The 18403-nt window shown below is 47.4% G+C and overlaps 1 protein-coding gene across 8 annotated transcripts in view; it reads right to left on the reverse strand.

Annotated features, from left to right (window-relative positions):
- FYB1 (FYN binding protein 1) overlaps positions 1-18403 on the reverse strand; it is a 706027-nt gene that overhangs the window by 105915 nt on the left and 581709 nt on the right. For 3 of the 8 annotated variants that reach the window (XM_086960558.1, XM_086960559.1, XM_086960561.1), the window contains exons 11-12: positions 14995-15061; positions 2106-2225 (exon numbers count right to left, since the gene is read on the reverse strand). In XM_086960558.1, coding sequence (XP_086816684.1) covers positions 2106-2225; positions 14995-15061 — 187 coding nt within the window. The remainder of the gene's footprint in view (positions 1-2105; positions 2226-14994; positions 15062-18403) is intronic. The other 5 variants (XM_086960560.1, XM_086960563.1, XM_086960565.1 and 2 more) reach the window with 3 other exon arrangements.

An 18403-nucleotide genomic window follows, 5' to 3' on the forward strand; every position in this document is an offset into this window, starting at 1 on the left:
CAACCTCCTTATTGCTCATGGTCAAGACAGGTGAGAGCTGCATCAGAAACCTATCACCTCCCGAGACTGGTCTCAGACACAGGCAAGGCAGACACAGGATGCTGATTTCAATCCAATGCCGATGGGATGCTGGACAAGGTGGTGCTATTATATTGTTTGCTATGATAGGCTTTATGCAGCCGGGACAACACGTTTTGTACAACCATAGTGCAGACGCTTAGTTTCCAGGCCAGACTGCAGTCACCTCCAGTTGATGCAAGGAGTGCGGACGTTGTTGGTGAACTTGTTCAATATATCTCTGTGAGTGATCTATGTGGACGTCCATTTTGCACCAATGTGAAGTAGAAACTTTCTGCAGCTGAAGCTCTTTAACAACTCTTTCACTGAACCGCTTGTTGAGGCAAGTATGATGCTATAATGACGATCCTTTTTTAATGGCTGCCTATGGCCTCTCCTTTGTGGCTGGAATGAACTTCTGGTAAGGGGCCTCACACATCACTTGTACAATCAAGAGATTTAAACGGATCCAGAATTACACTACAAACCTAGTAAGTAATTTGCGAAAGAGAGTTCTACTAAATTCATTGGCTGCCAGTAAACAGGGGTTTTGATTTTACGGTCCACTGCTTTGACTATCAGGAACCTGTGGAAAAAGTCCAGCCTTTCTGTGCATCTTCCAAACCTGCCTCGACCTTGAGGTCTACAGATCCCTGCATCCTGGTAGCACCAAAAGGGAATGAACTGCTCAAGAAAGAATCAAAACAAATTCAGAAATTTGGTGACTGGAGCTAACTACATCTACATATTCTAGAAGTGTTGGCTTCAATAGGCTTGCACCCTGTAACACTATTGGGATGCGTGTATGCATAGATCATGAATCCCATAAAATGCCCTTAGCTCCTACAGTTGTAAATACATTGGTAAAATCCTAGCCATCTTGTTTGAGACTACCCCAGCACGCACAGGTAGAATGAACCTCTAGGTCATTGTCCGTCAGGAATGCTGTAGATGTGTACTGCTGCTTTTAGCCCTACGTACACATCAATCCACATGGAAAGTAAACAGAAGCTCACACACATAGAGCCAGATGTATGACCATTCAGCTTGAGGGTCACAAACTGCAGCTTGCAAAACGGAGTGTACTAATGTGTCTCAAACACCTTTAGCGATTCCCAATGGCGCTGCAAATGACCTGCCTCATCGATATTCATAAGGCAGGTCGCAAGTTGTGATCAATTGGGAACGGGCTACAATGACAGGGATTGTGGCCTGCTGGGGACAGAAGACTACCATGTCTGTGTTTGCTTTTTAAATAAAGCAACTTAAAAAAAATGCATCACGTTTGAAAACGAGATGCATTTAAAAGAAAAATATGAAAAGTTTTATTTTCATTTTTTAAGGGCAGGCAGTGGTCCGTGGGACTACTGCCTGCTCTTAAAAAATATTTTAGCTGCCAAACACAAAGGGGAAGGGGATATTGGTGGTAACTGCGATTGTTTAGCGACTGTTAATCTCCCTGCAACTTGCTATTAGCAAGGGACACCCTTGGCACGCCCCTTTCTAAAAGTGACTCGCAAACCCTATTTTGCGAGTCGGTAATAGGTTATCGACTCGCGAAATATAGTTTGTACACGCTACAACCCTTTTTAGCGGTTGCAAAAGGTACGATTTTCAGTTTTCGACCGCTACAAACGTCGTACACGTGGCCCATACTGTAGCGAATTTGCCTCCATGTACACTAATAGCAGTTAGTGGGAAAGGTATGCAGACATATTTCTGGTATATGCAATTAGATGTGTTCTTTCGCAAGACAACTTATTTCTTAATTGAATCTGCGATAACATAATTAAAACGGTTTTATCACAACAAAATGCTTTTTAATTGGAGAAGCCTATGTTGCATAGGTTCTTTCTACTGCAACAGCGCATTCATCCCCACAGCACCTTAACATCATGCACAGTGAGTGCTCACATTCGTGAAACAGAATATAAAACAGCCATTGATGTGATTATCCTTGGTGAGTGGTTAGCTGGTTACATCAGTGTGTTAGTAATGCACAATCAAGAGCAGCATTAGTGCACTCAGTGGTAAAGATGGCGTCTTACACAAAGGCTTCGTTTTCGTCAGACGCATTATCTTTAGCACTTTTCCCTTTGTCATCCCGTCCTTTAATCTTCTTCAGAAGGGTTTGGGTCCAGGACTTCTCTTCCTCCTGCGGCACACAGCTTGGGAGCGGGCAGAGTGATCACTCAAGTGTACACCAAACGCTGAAAGCATTTTGGCTTCATGTTTCGAAATTGTGCAAAATGCATTTGATAACCTTTTCAACGCAGACCACACTTTATTCCAAATTACAAAATGATCAAGGAACGCATAAGATACTGTTTTACTTCTACAATTCATTCCATCCATAAGCATCTATGTTGACCAATGCATTCTAAGCATTTTACAGTGCAGTATTTTTTGCTACAGTGGGAAAATTGTGTAACTCTGTCTGATACAGATTGGTGAGAGGGCACCAGCTTAACAAACTCCACCTAAGATCTCAGTATGCCTAGCCTTACATTGACGTGTACAGAGAGGGACAAAGGTGTCTAACAAAGTCCTAACATCTTTCAGCTGGTTTGTCAGGGGCTGCTGATCACAAAATGTCTCTAAGTGGTAGCTGGAGGGAGAGGTTTCTGTGTAGCCTCGCACGTGTTCCAGATCACTTTACCAAAGATGCCCAACAACATCATGACCCCATCTAAGATGTTCCTCTTCTCTTCGCCAAGATCTACAGGTGGATCCCCACTGAAACAAGAAGAACTGTCACCCAGGCCCTCGTAAGCAGCAGGCTGGACTACGGAAACGCCCTCTACACAGGAGCCTCGACCAAAATTCCTGAAACGACTGCAACGCATACAGAACGCCTCTGCACGTCTGATCTTCGACATCCCTCGCCGCAGCCACATCACACCCCACCTGAGACCTGCACTGGCTCCCGTCAACAAGAGGGTCACCTTCAAGCTCCTCACCCACGCACACAAGGCACTCCACAACTCCGGACCAGCATACCTTAACAGACGATTCAGCTTCTACACCCCCAACCGTCAGCTCCGCTCCTCCGACCTCGCCCTCACCACAGTCCCCCGCATCCAAAGAGCGACCTCCAGTGGCAGATCGTTCTCCCACCTCGCCGTTTAGACCTGGAACACCCTCCCCATCCTCCTACGGCAGACCTAGGACCTGCTAACCTTCAGAAGACTCCTCAAGACCTGGCTATTCGAGCAGTAACAGCACCCCCTCCCCAGCGCCTTGAGACCCTCACTGGTAAGTAGTGCGCTTTACAAATGTTCTGATTGATTAATTGATTTGTCTAGGGTGCCATTTACGTCAGTCTGAAGGAGCCGGGGATGCTATGCTGCTGTTGAAAGAGATCTCATCAGTGCAAGGAAATCTGCAGTGTCATTTATTTCTAAATTACCAAAACTGTAATCCTTGTTCGGCAACTGGCTGTGCACAGGCCAGGGTCCTTACACAGTTGCCCAGAGTGCAGTTATGTAATGTCGGAGGGCATCATGAATGCGTGCCTACTACTTATAAAAGATAACCTATGTTTTTATTATTTCATAGGTGCCCAGATCAGCATGCCATGTTCCATACAGCAGACATTGTAAGCATACAATGAGTGTTTCTTCAGAACTGTGATATATTGAACTAGTCCCCCCTTACTAGCCCTGTTGGTAACCCATTATACTAGCTAGTTAGTTCACCGCAGTGCCACACACTACATAAGCATTGCAATTGTGTTATTTTATGGAATAAATGACAGCAACAACTCAGCCCCCCGTTTAATGACAATTATCAATGATACACAATCAAGACAGTAGCACATTTGTGCAGAGGTCAAGCATGATTCTCTCCAGGGACTCATGGGTGACTCAAGGCAGACGTACATCATTCTTGGTATATTATTTCAGAGCTTCCAACATTATATCTCACCTTCGAGCGATAAAATATTTCCTAAGAGGAGCAAGTTCTTTTCTGAGTAGATTCTGACTTTCGTCTTCCAGCCGCTGAACAGCGATTGAGTGCTATCTGATAGTAGCTGGAGGACGAGCACTTTTTCAGTTCATGGACCCAACAATAAAGCCAAGTCAATAAACTTTTAGTAGCTTTGTCAGGTCAGGATGATGGAAGAGAGCGAGAACATGACATGTGTTTTAGACTGCCTTTGCTGCAAGCCATGTTTCCAAATTGTGAAAATATAATGTAACCTTAAATATATTTCATTTGCGTGCAAGGAGGCAGTCCGCGATGCCCAGCAAGCTCTTCACCACAACATCGACAGCCATCCGTGACACTCTCCCTGTTCCTTGCTGCCTCTTCCACCGCGAATGGAACTCTTCATGCTGGACTTTGAAGGTAAATCTATCAGTGGGACTACCCCGCTACCTATATCTGGCCTGCACTCCATCGCGGTAAGCCTGAAACTGTGACTTTCGCCCAATCTCCAAGACCAGATGACCGCGAGTGGCGCTTTGCATTTTGAGGCACTTTACTTACCTGAAATATTTGAAATTGCATGTCTCCGGTTCTACTGATTGGATTTTTATAGTTTTGGTCTCAAGTAATTTATTACATTTTACTCTGTTTTTCTTGTGTTGTGTTTCACTTTATTAGTCATGTGTAAAGCCTGATTTTATAAGACAGGCTTTACACATTGTTAAGCCTGACTGATTCGTGCCAAGCTACCAAAGGGCATGGATGTCATTTGGAAGTAGTCAGGGTCAGAGCTCCGACTCTAACTTGTTCCCTGCTACTCCTGATACTTTCTTTGTGACCCGTCTTCAAGCAGGTAGACTTCTCTCAAATGACATATTGTTAAGCTGTTTAATTTGGGGTTTGCTAGTGACTTCACCCTGACAGAAATTGTGGCTGCTGCTTGAGTAAGGTTTCACCCCCTCAACAAGAAGCCCAATTTCCTACGCTGGTGTTCAGAGGTGAGGATTTGGACTTGTGTTAGTGCAGTGTCATACACTGATTTTGGGTTACACTAAAATCCCAGATCAATAACTTGATAACATTTAGAGTTTCTTTCTTGAATTACCTTTGCTTTTTCCAAATTCCCTGTCATTCTTCTTGACTGGTGTGCTTGAAACTGTAAGTGCAAGGATGGAATTTGAGCTTGCCAACTTTGATGCCTACATTGTGGCATACATCCAGCCAAGTGCAATAACATAATGCTGGAGTTCCAAAAGGCGCTGAGAACCTGGGCGTATGTCCATTAGTGACTGCTTACAGCAACAGAAGGAGATGATGGCAGGGAGAAGACATGGGTACCAGTCCTGAGATGGGGACTTGTCTCCTGAATTGGGCCCTTCCTGCCAGAGCGGAGAGAGGTGCATCTTCCCACGGTCTGCCCCCAGATGAGCTGGAGGACAGGAAGGCTGACAGGGAGTTTAGAAGGCAGATATCCGAGCTGAAGATGAAGGAAAAGCAACTCACCATGGAAGCAGAGAAGAGAACGTCTGAGAGAGCCTTGGAAAGAAAGAAACTGGCCGTGGGGGCAGAGGAAAGAAAAATTGCACATGGAAGGTTCTCAGAGAGCTGGACATAAGAGCTAGGCAAGTGGAGTCCAGTAATAATGGTGGCAACATGCCAGCAGTGCCTTCTGAAGGCAAGAAAGTCTACATTCAAACGGATCGGGTCCTAACTTTGCTGTGGGACATGACATCGACTTGTGGTTTGAAGCCTATGAGGTTGCTCTATAGATGAATAGGGACCCTCAGAAGGATTGGGGAGCCATTCTCTGGAGGCATATACCTAGTGAAGGGAAGGATGCCCTACTGGCCATAGTAAAGGGGGGCAGGATGAGGTACGCCCCAAGAAGGACACCCTTGTATGGAAGTATGGCCTCACCCCAGAGAAGTGCAGGCAGAAGTTTAGGGACCGCCAAAAGCTGCCCCATCAGTCTTGGGTGGATTGTGTAGATTCTGTTTGCTAGGCACTGGATGATTGGGTGAAGAGCATTGAAGTAAAAGATTACCAGGGGTTGGACAATATGGTGACAAGAAAGCACATATTCAGTCTTTGTTTTGCAGAGCTACACCAATACTTGGTTGATAGCAAGTTCACTGAACCCAAGGGGCTTACTAAAAAGGCGGACCTCTGGTTCAGCACCAGAGTCCAAAAGAAGGTACCTGGAAGTTACCCCAAGAGGGGGTGGTTCAGGTTCTCCCCAGCAGAGTGAGGGGGAGGTTAAAAGTGACAAGTCCCAGAGTAAGGGGGGGGGGGGCACGGGTTCCCAAGCCCCTTCTGAGAAACAGGGGGAGGTTCTAGCAGGTGGTGGCTCAGGGTGCCACTTTTCCAACTCCACTGCTTTGAATGTTCCCATTTTGGACACAATCAGGCGGACTCTGTCTGCCATAAGAAACCACCCACTGGTGGTACCGCTACAGAGGTGGGCAAGGTGGACCTAGGGGTAAGTAGCCCCAGGGGCAGGTCTTAGACCGTAATCTCTTTTAGCTGAGAGATAGACTCAGGGGGTGAGCTTGTGATCCTTGAGGATGTGAGTTGTTATTTCCAGCAGGTGAAACTGAATTGGATCCCTGTCACTGCTCTGAGGGACACCGGGGCTACACCATGATTGTGGAAAGGCTGGTTTCCTCAGAGCAGTACGCCAGTTAGGTATATAGGCTAGCTCAGAACCAGGTGCAGCACTATTTCCACCCCAAAGCCCTGGTATCCCTGTAGTGGGGTGGGCAGGTGACTGAGAGGAGGGTTATAGTTAGTCCCCAGATGCCTATAGACAGCATTCTAGGGAATGAGTTTCCCCCATTGTCAGGAAGGTGGTAGAGGCTGCCGCCAAGTTGGCCCGACTGTAAATTTTCTGGGGTTCCACCCCCAAGTGGAGGGTATGGGAGCCCAGATGGAGGAGCTGGGTGTGGGAGGACTCACCAATGACACCTGTTCAACCTCAGGGTACAGCCCCTGGACTGAAAAGTAAGCCTTATGATGCCACCCCTGACTGGTGGGGGGTAGAGTGGAAGTAGGGTGCCTTACATCCTGGGCCTGCTGCCTATCCACTTGGACAAACCTCAGAGGTCAGAGAATCCTCAGGAGCCCATAGGGAATTCCTTGATAGCCTCTAGGCTGGAAAAGAGGCCCAGCCAATGTCTTCGATTGTAGCGTCCATCTGGCAGTGGATGGTTTGGGCCTGGCTATTGACATTGACAGTGGCCTCTGTTTGTTGCTGTCTTTATGGGAAGCAGTTTCCTTGGGTTGGGGCAGAAGTCTGATTAAATGAGTGGAATGGGCCACATCACTTTGTTGGACATGGTGGTACTGTCTGCCTACTAGTATGCACCTGTGAGCAAGTTAGGAATAGGTGTTGCACAAATAGGGTCCACAAATGAGGAGAATGGCTCCCCATGGGTCAGTGGCCCAGAAAAGTGTAGCCAGAGGGATCCAACGGAGTTCAGGGAGGAGTAGAACTGACAAGGGCCCCGCATAATAGGGTACTCGTCCATGCTTTATAGTCTTAGCAGGGATGCCCATCAAGTTATTGATTAGTCTACCATGGATTTTTGCTGGGGGGGGGGGGGTCATGTTGGATTAACCCTTCATTGCAGGGTCAAACCAAGCTTTTTGCCTTCACTCTCTTGTTTTCGGAACACATTTTGGTTGGCTTTTAGGACTTTGCACACTTTACCACTGCTAACCAGGGCTAAATTGCTGGGGCTCTCTCCTTTAAACATGGTAAAATGTTCTTAAACCCAATAGGCACCTTTGATTTACTTGCAAGTCCCTAGTAAATTGGCACTACATGTATCCAGGGCCTGTAAAGTGGATGCTTCTAGAGGGCCTGCAGCACTGATTATGCCACCCACCTAAGTAGCCCTTTTAAACACATCTTAGGATTGCCATTGAAGACTGTGTGTGCAGTTTAAACTACCAATTAGAACTGGAAAAATAAACCTGTTCCTAGATCAAAAACTTCCTTTTTAATAAATATAAGTCACCCAGGGTAGACCTTAAACACCACAGATTGCATGGTGCTGTGTATTTAAAAAGTTGGATATGTACTTTTAAGATTTACATGTCCTGGTAGTGAAAACCCCCATAATTAGTTTTTTTTACTCCTGTAAAGCCTACCTCTCCCACAGGATAACATAGGGTTGCCTAAATACATTTAAAAAGTGCAAACCTTTTATTGGGAGCAGGTGAACATTTCATGTTTGGTGTCTGAGAAATTGTAATTACAAATCCTCTTTAATGGTAAAGTTTTATTTTAAGTTACAATTTTGAAAACACCACTTTTAAAAAGTTGGCATTTTCCTACCCTGACTTTTTTCGGTGCCTGCTGCCTGCTCCTGGGTCACATGACTGGGGGCATTTGACAGTTGGACTGGACTGGTGTGGATGGACGGACCATCCACTGGCAGGATGGGGAGTAGCTGGGCACAGTCCCACTTGCAACTGAATAGGCTGTGCCCTGCCCTCACACAATTGACTTGTCACCGTACATTGTTCAAGCAGTCAGCTTGGAGCCAGGCCAGGGGAGGCAGGAATAGTCAAGGACTTCAAAGGGAAGTCTCTAGAAAGTTCTCCTACTTCAAAGAAGAAGGCACCAGGTATAAACATAAAACCCTCAGACCCACTCTTCAGTACACTCCTGGACCTGTGGATACTGCAGAAGAAGACTGCAGTGCTGCTTTGCTGCCAGAATGGACTGCCACCCCGCTGCCCTACTTCTCTGCTCCCAAACTTGCTGAGAAGGAAGACTGGACCTGCACCCTTCATCCCAGGCTGAAGTGACTCCAAGGGTCTGCTTCCTGACCTCCAGTTGTGAGCTACAGGGACATAACAAGCTCCAGAGGTTCCCTACAACTGCCCAGATGTCTTGCTGCCTGGACCTGCAACTGGACTTGCCAGAGCTACGGTGGCCTCAGCTGGAATGAGTTCCTGACCCACAAGAGTAGCTCCTCAGCTCCTGGATCCTTGGCGTGGCCTCAGTTGAGCTTTCCTCCAAAGCAAAGGTGAAATTTTCGGGCTCTTTTCGAACGCCCGCGGACCAGTTCACACTAAGATGTTGCCATCCTCTCCAAGATTTTGCAATCCACACAGCCCGCCAATGTGAAGCTCCACTAAACCGACTCTTTGCCCCACAGCGACCACCAGCAGCACCTGGCAACGCGAGATCTGCACTTCTCACTACATCATTGACAGCTCATGGTGACCGTCAACGTGAAGCTCCAGCAACAACTGTCAGTGATGCCGGGCAGGATCTTCGTGCTACAGCGACTACTGTCCACGACACCCGGCCTGCTCTTCACGCTACATTGACGACCATCCGCAAAACTCTCCCTGTTCCTCACGGGGAAACCAGGTCTGGCCACAATCACTTGGCCCACGCCCTAAAGTGGTACAAATGGTCCTTAATCTAGGGATTTTGATGGTGAGGATCTTTCCATTTCCACCCAGTCTTGTTGTTTTCACCTGCGGCGGTAGCCTAGTGCTTTTTCATTCTTATATTTTCCTCACTATAGGCCTGATTTAGAGTTCAACGGACAGGTTACTCCATTACAAACATGACAGATATCCTGTATGCCATATTAAAAGTGCATTATATCCAATGACACATAATACGGTGTGACAGACGTGTGACGTTTGTGACAGAGTAACCCATCTGTCAAACTCTCAATCAGGCCTGTAGTAATGATATGCTGTGATACAGTCTCAACTCAACTACTGTCTACAACCAGTTACCAAAGAAATGTATTATGTAGCTACACCGGACTCATAACACAGCTGTTAGAGCACTCTGCAATGTCAAGGAATTTGATCATGTTTCTAATCATCTTTGGCATCTATATTGGCGCCCTGTTCACAAGTTAACCCACTTTGCAAACACCTGCATTATGCACAGTATTTACCATGCTCATGGTCCGAAATGCTTAGCTCAAACATTGCCATGTATACATGTCTGTGTCTTCCCAGATCTTCTTCCCACCCATTATTCTCTGTCCCCAAAGTTAAGTATCAGATGCAGAGCTTCCGATCTTTCAGGGTTCGGGCAGCCTATATATATATGGACTGTCCTTCCAGTTGAGATTAAGGTGCTTCTAGAACTTATTAAAGAAAGGAAGCCTCTCTCTTAAATCACGGCTGTCCTCTATCTAACTGTGGCAAGAGACTCCTTGACAGTATTTGTGTGCTTCATTAAATAAATATTATTGATAACCAAACCGTACTTCAGCATCCCACATCTTTGACTGATATGGATGGCAGATCCAAATCACCCATCCAAATCAGTCAAGGAATATCCCTGTTTGATCCTACACGGTGGGTTATGCTGCACTTAATATGCTATATCACTTATCACGTGTGAAGTCTCACATTGACATTCTCTGCTGCATAATATACATTTATCACCACTTCTTGAGTTTTTCCATAGACCTAAAACTGGTTGCAGCATTTACGCTTATTATGACCAGCTCAATTTGAAACAGCACACTCAGCGGTCAAATCCAGGATGAAATACGCCAGTGATAACTCAGGTATCTTTCTGCTCCTTAGATCACCATTCGGTCCTGGGGCATCAAATCTTTCTATGCATGTGGTTGTACATTATAGGCCACTGCACTCCCATCCATCCCAAAAAAATCATTCACAGTTGTCAATAAGGATAAGGACATGGGGCCTAATTCACCTAAAGTGAGTAAACTCAGACTTTGTCTACAATTTGAGTGCCCACATGATTTTTGGTAATTTCGAAAATAAATCTGCATTAATCTTACATTTTCAAGCAAACTCTTTGTTTGCCATGCACACTTCGGTAGACTATATGCCCGTGGTTTGATCCACTGGCCAATGCCTGATCTCGGCCTCAGCCCTTCTGTTGTCCCCTCACCCCCCTCGTGCACCTGCACCCCCTGATTTCCCGCCGCTGCCCCCTGCGGCCTCGCCCCCTCGCCGCCCCGCTCCCACCTCCCAGCTGCTCCTCCCTCTCTCCCCGCTTTAAATGGTGACCTCTGCGCGGCTGCGCCGCTGGCGTGCCAAAGGCAAGCCCGTCTGCACCCGTACGTGCCTGCCGTGTCCAGCGCCAGGACCCTTGGACCCCGCAAACGCCACAACACCAGAACGCACTACAAGGCCAGCAGCCTCCACGCACGCAACTCCGGCCAAAACCCCACCTGCTTCCAGGCAGCCCCGAAACAGACCCACAGACCCTTCTCCTGCCGCACCTGCAGCTTCACCTGCGACAGAACCACAAAACTTCCCAGGACTGGACCCAACCACCTCTACTGCATACTCCTCAACACCGCTCCTCACGTAAACACGCCGTCGAGCTCTGGGATCTGCTCGACAACTCCGCCCCAGACGTGGCCTTCCTGACCGAGACCTGGTGGAACGACTCCTCGGTGCCCGGCATCGCCATAGCCATCCCGGATGGCTACAAGATCACCCGCAGGGACTGCGCCAATGGAATCGGAGGAGGAATAGCCATCGCCCACAAATCCACCCTCAAAGTCTGCACCCACGCAGATGACACCCTGAACGCCGCCGAAAACCTGCACTTCCGGATCCAAACCGACCCCAACACCACCCTCAGAGGAACACTGATCTACAGACCAATCCGGACCAGGGGCCCAGTTCAGCGACACCATCGCCGACCTCGCCAGTACCCACGCACCCAACTCAATGGACTACATCCTCCTCGGGGACTTCAAATTCCACCTCGAGAACATCAACGACCCAAACTCCTCAACCCTCATCGACAAACTAGCCAACCTCTGCCTCCGACAACTCGTCACCGCACCCACCCACGCCGCCGGCCACATGCTGGACCCCATCTCCTCCACAGGCTCCCACGTCACCTTCGACTACACCACCGAACTCCACTGGACCGACCACCCCTGCATTAATTTCACCTTCAAGAAACCGACCACACATCACCGCACCCAAAAGCCACCTCGCCGCTGCTGGAGTAAAGTCACCGACGACCAGCTGAACACCACCCTCGCCCAGAACCCCCCTACCGACCCTACCAACGCAGACGCAACAGCCCGCAACCTCAGACAATGGATCGAAGACTGCGCCAACACCCTCGCCCCGCTTAAGACACCACCCAACAACCACACCAGCAAAAGAGCCACCTGGTTCACCGACGAGCTCCAGACACCCAAACGCGCATGCCGGAAACTGGAGAAGACCTGGCTCCACGATCACACACCGGACAACTACGCAGCCCAAAAGGACTCCACCCACAGACATCACCACCTCATCATACTAGCAAAGAGATCCTCCTTCAGAAACCACCTAGACAACAACACACACAACAGCAAAGAACTCGTCAGCATCGTAAAGGAACTCCCCAACCCCAGCGCCAACACCAACAACATCCCGCCCTCACAAGAACTGTGCGACTCACTAGCCCTCTTCTTCCACCGAAAGATCGCTGACAACCACGAAAGCTTACACACCACGACCGCCCCCACCACGCCAGTCGCCACCTCCCCCTGCGAACATCACCAGTGCCAACCGCCTGACCTCCTGGGCCATCGCCAATGACGACGAGACATGCAAGGTCATGAACTCCATCCCCTCAGGATCCTTGTCAGACCCTTGCCCACACCACATATTCAACAAAGCAGACATAGCCATCGCACCCCAACTACGGAAGGTCATCAACATCTCCTTCGAAACAGCGACTTTCCCGGAAAGCTGGAAGCACGCCAAAATCAATGCCCTCCTCAAGAAGCCCAAAGCGGACTCCAAGGATCTCAGGAACTTCCGGCCAATCTCCTTGCTCCCATTTCCGGCAAAGGTCGTCGAGAAAATCGTCAACATGAAACTGACCCACCACCTGGAAGACAACAACATTCTAGACCCATCCCAATCCGGATTCAGACGCAACCACAGCACCGAGACAGCCCTCATAGCCGCCACAGACGACATCAGACACCAATTAGACAACGGCGAAACATCAGCCCTCATCCTCCTGCACCTGTCGGCCGCCTTTGACACGGTCTGCCATCGCACTCTAAGAACACGCCTTCTAGAAGCCGGAATCCAAGAGAAAGTCCTGGAATGGACCACGTCCTTCCTCACCGGCAGAACCCAGAGAGTCCGCCTCCCACCCTTCCGTTCCGAAGCCACCAACATCATCTGCGGCATCCCCCAGGGCTCATCCCTCAGCCCGACACTGTTTAACATCTATATGGCCCCCCTCGCACAATTGGCCTGCCATCACAACCTCAACACCATCTCCTAAGCCGACGACACCTAACTCATCCTCTCCCTCACCAAGGACCCACTCACCGCCAAAACCAACCTCCACAACGGAATGAAGGCCGTCGCTGACTGGATGAGGAACAGTCGGCTGAAGCTGAACTCGGACAAGACGGAGGTCCTCATCCTCGGACCCACCCCCTCAGCCTGGGATGACTCCTGGTGGCCGACCTCAATGGGAACAGCATCAACACCCACCGACCATGCACACAACCTAGGCTTCATCCTCGACTCCTCCTTCTCCATGTCCAAACAGGTCAACGCCGTCTCCTCCTCCTGCTACAACACCCTCCGCATGCTCCGCAGGATCTACAAGTGGATCCCGACCGAAACAAGAAGAACGGTTGCACATGCCCTCGTCAGCCGCAGACTGGACTACGGCAACGCACTCTACGCAGGAATCCCAGTCAAACATCTACTCCGAATACATCGCATCCAAAACACTTCCGCCCGACTGATCATCAACGTCCCCCGCTAAAGCCACATCATCCCCACCTGAGAAACCTACACTGGCTCTCCGTCGACAAGAGGATCACCTTCAAGCTCCTCACACACGCACACAAAGCCTTCCACAACGCCAGACCAGCCTACCTGAACAGCAGACTCAGCTTCCACATCCCCACCTGCCAGCTCCGATCCTCCAGCCTCGCCTTCGCCGCCGACCCCCGCATCCATCGCACTACCTCCGGAGGCAGATCCCTCTCCTACCTCGCCGCAAAGACCTGGAACACCCTCCCACCCACATACGACAGATCCAAGACCTACTCGCATTCAGAATACTCCTCAAGACCTGGCTCTTCGAACAGTAGCAGCTCCCCCCAGCGCCTTGAGACCCTCACGGGTAAGTAGCGCGCTTCACAAGTGCTCTAAATGATTGATTGATTGATTGATTGGAGGAAATATGAAAACAAATTTTTTTTTTTCCATGGCAAATTTCATTGTGAGGAAAACTCCTCTCCTACACTCCTGGGAAATAGGGGAATATACAATTTACTCTCACCCTCGAAAAAAACATACACCAGCTTTTTAACGTTGTAAATTTGTGTCCTCTTTTAAAATGAAAATTATCTAGAAAATGTGAATACTCATAATTTTTTTTCGAGTCTTCATCACATTTTGCAATGCCACAAAACACCATCTATTTCATCCCATCCTTAAAATTACGGTTCTGGCTAATTGTCATTTTTTTAAAAACTCATATCGTTTTAATTGAATTTTCAAGAAAAGAACAAATAAATAATACACATAGTGATAAAATAATAATGATCACAAAAATGATGTCAAATAATAATAGTAACCAGGAAAAAATACAAAAGAAAAACAGCAACTTATACGAGAGCGCTACCATAGGAGTTGCAGTGAAGCTAGACAGAAATACAGGTGTTCAATTAACATCACAATTTACAGAGGTGTAATAAGAGCGGTATAATACAGGCGTAACACAAAAGCCATAGTATTTTGTAAGCGATACATTATAGGAAATTGAAAAACAAATCCTATACTTGATGGAAGGTCTGTATTCGTAAAGCCAACCTGCATGAAAAAATGCTACTAAATGTAATAATGAGGATCAGGGAATTTTTACCGATAAGTTATGTACATTTTACTTATGTGTGCCATGGACACATACTTTTCCAGGCCAGTGTTATTGGGCAGGCAGATTATAAATGACTGTTCTCATTCAATTTAGATACTTTCGTGGAATAATTCACCTACCTTATGTCTGCTGGTTCATCAATCCCATCGTAAATGTCGTCATCAATTGGCGGAGGTGGGAGCACTGCTTAGAAAAAGTGAAATATACTATTAATTGCTCATCAATACTTAATTTTCGACTTGTTTAAATATATAGCTTCTTAGAAAATATCAACAGCAGACTACAAATTGCAACTTTTTTACACTGCTTCAGAAAACTAAAGAAAATATTGTTCCCCCTTTCGCCTTTAAGCTTGATATTAAATGAGAACGATGGTACAGGGCAGGCGCGCAACACCCATTGGACTCAAAAGGCCTCAACACGCCCCCCCCTCTGGATCAGCCCGGGCTGAGACAGCTTCCCGGGCACACACACAGCCGCACCCGAGCACTTCACAGGTCTTTTAAAGACAATATGCATGTTATTGAGGCCTTACTGTGTTTCACCCCTTCTAAGAGCCCCTGCAGCTCCACTCTGCCTATTGCTTCAAGATTGAGCACTCCGCGAAAATATGGCTCTAGTTGCGCCTCGGGTACAGGGTATGATATGCATCTGCTTTTAGTGAGAAATGACACGTTTTTGGACTCTTAATTGGATGAATTGAGAATCTCTCCAGTGTGGTGACCATTATTCATTTACTAGAAGGAAATTGACTGAAAAGAAGGTACTGTCGAAGGGCATAGCAGTTACCACATTAAAATAAGATTTTGGACATGCATAGAGGGGTAACAGAAGTGGGACAGTGATGGTAAAGCGAGCATGTAGCAAATAAGGGGGCAAGTAGTGCCTTTAGCACGACGGCAAGGCTGCATCTGCTTAGTCACAGGGACTAGTAGGGGGAGAGCTAGTAGGTTAAATGGACTTCAGTAATCATAGTCTGTATAAAATGTAAAATTATAATAATTTTTAAGACATCATGAAAATTGAAACTTGCTGACCAATTGAACTGAGTTCTCCTTTGTGTTTCCCATGACAAATCTAATATTGATGAGGCACTAGATAAAAGAAGTAAGAATCCTCCAGAAAGACAGAAGTTTGAATGCTCCCTGAAACACCATTGAAATGATCTTGTGTAAGAATGTCATCCAAAAACAGATGTTCTTCATGAAGGCATTCACGCCTCGTAGAGTTATAATGGGACAAAAGGTACTTTCAGGTGTGAGCACAAAAAAGAAGGATGGCGTAAACTCCCGAGATCCCACTCCTCAGCGTGGCCTGGTAAAAGCACCCCCCTTGACAAGAGGTTCCTCACCTCCCTGTTGAAATGCTGCCATTCTGGTGGGATGTGCTTGCCAGAGTATCAGGTACACACTTGAAACCAGTGGAAAGGTTCTTGGGCAAATCTTTAGTGTCCATGACATGTTCTTTCCATCCTAAGAGAAGATGACATCCACTTCACAAGGAGAGATTGGGAGGGTGAAGAGCCATATTCTGATGAGGGCAACAAGAGGTTGAAAATCCTCTCAAAGTCTGATTAAGCCCCTATGCCTCTAACACTCAGAGGGGAAAAACCCTGTGGTGTGTTTTGAGGGAAAGACTTCAAATCTTAAGAAAGTCACACTGATGCCATTGCTGGAGCCTTAGGTGTATGGGATTGGATTTCTCCACACTTGTGTCACCAAATCCTCCCGTTTCAATCCAGAAAGTTTATGGGGCAGGAACAGAAACTTAGGATATAACACTTTTTGACAAGCTTTGCCCTTCCAGCACTGTCGCCGGTGTTGCAAAAAGGATACCACGGCCAAATCGGCCACCAGAGCTGCTGACTGAAGACCAACTGCCACAACATCAGGCATGAGTTTGAGCTGTTTCTCCATCTATTGATGGACCAGACCACAATCCTCCCCAATCTCCAGGGCACTCAAAAGTGACTGAAAATCTTGGAGCAGTGATTGAGCAGTGTTTGCAGCATATGCCTCGATGCTAGGAGCACAGGTGACTGCAGAGCAGACCCTGTTTAGTAAAACAACATTTTTTTGTAAATTTAATTGTAAAGGAGCAGCGTCTTTTGGAGTAACATATGTGTACCTACCAAAATGAGAAGAAGAGAACAATGTTCAATGTCTCAGGGAAATTTGATTAAAGCCCAGAAACGGATAAAGATTCTGCAAGATCGCGGGGGAACAAACCTCTCTAGCTCTGCTTAATCCTTAAGGAATGAATGTACAAATGATGGGGAAAATCACCAGCCTGCGATAAGACACCAGTTGATATCTGCTAAAAACATACAGCACCACTAAAGCATGAGGAGCTGTGGAAGTAGAAGCAGAAGTAGATGGGTGAGGGATCTCCCAGAGGCCTAAATTGTCCTGAATAACTTAAGACATCTGCCAAAGCTTCTGCCAAATATAGGGGCATATTATCAAGGGGGTTTATCTTTAAAAGCCAAGAAAGGGAAGATAAAATGATCTCCCTATTACCTAGCTGTCGCTAACACCAGTTAGCGACAGCTAGTAGGAGATAGCGACCATCTTGGGCCCCACTTTGCATGTCAGTGATATAGCAACTGGAAACAGTCGCTAACATCGCTATCTCCTATTACCAACTTTTGGAGATATTCGCGCTAAGCGCGAATATCTCCAAAAGCTAACACCTGCCCTGAGCAGTTCTTAGCCATGTTATCCAGTGGGAGGTGGATAGCATGGCTAAGAGCATTAGCTCGGTAATGCATGAATATCGCTGACTTTTCAGCGATATTCATGCATTGCGGCCGATTTTTATCGCATTTGCGATAAACCTTGGTAATACCAAGGTTTATTTGCGATATAAATCGCCGCAGCTCAGCAGTAAATTTTTGTCTCTAACCAAGCAATAGCGATAATTATCGCTATTGCTTGGTAATATGCCCCATAGTTTCCAGAAACCTCAGCGGAAGCCTCTCCCTCCGTCTATTGTTTACAGGCTCCACTGGAAGAGGCTCATCCTGCAATCTTAAGACTGAATGAGCAGGAGCAGTTGACCGGGGCTTGTTTAACACAGATTCGATATTGGCCTCAATAAGCTGCTTTGTTCTGCTGACATGGACATCAGAGGATGCTCAAAAGAAGAGACAGGAGGAAGAGGCATAGCGCTGTATTTTGAAGTAGTCAGCTAGAAGGAGAGCTAGAGATTTGTATGCTTCTCCCTAGACATTGTGCTTTCGGGGGGGGGGGGGCTAATTCTTCCAACCACAGACAGAGTGGCTGTAAGAATGGATGAACACAACAAACGCCTCTTTTACAATTAATGGTCTTTTAAAGACCTGTTAAGTACTCGGGTGCGGCTGCAATTAGATGCTCGCCAGCCCGCGAAGACGTGTCAGCCCGGGCTGGATGACACACACGATGTCTGACGCCCCGTGAGCCCAATGGGTGTTGCGCGCCTGTCTCCCGGTGCCACGTGACTACCATCTTATAATGGCTCCTAAAAATGCAACAAGTCAATTACTTA

Source organism: Lissotriton vulgaris, chromosome 3_1 (genome assembly GCF_964263255.1).
Source record: "Lissotriton vulgaris chromosome 3_1, aLisVul1.2, whole genome shotgun sequence".
Lineage (NCBI taxonomy): Eukaryota > Metazoa > Chordata > Amphibia > Caudata > Salamandridae > Lissotriton > Lissotriton vulgaris.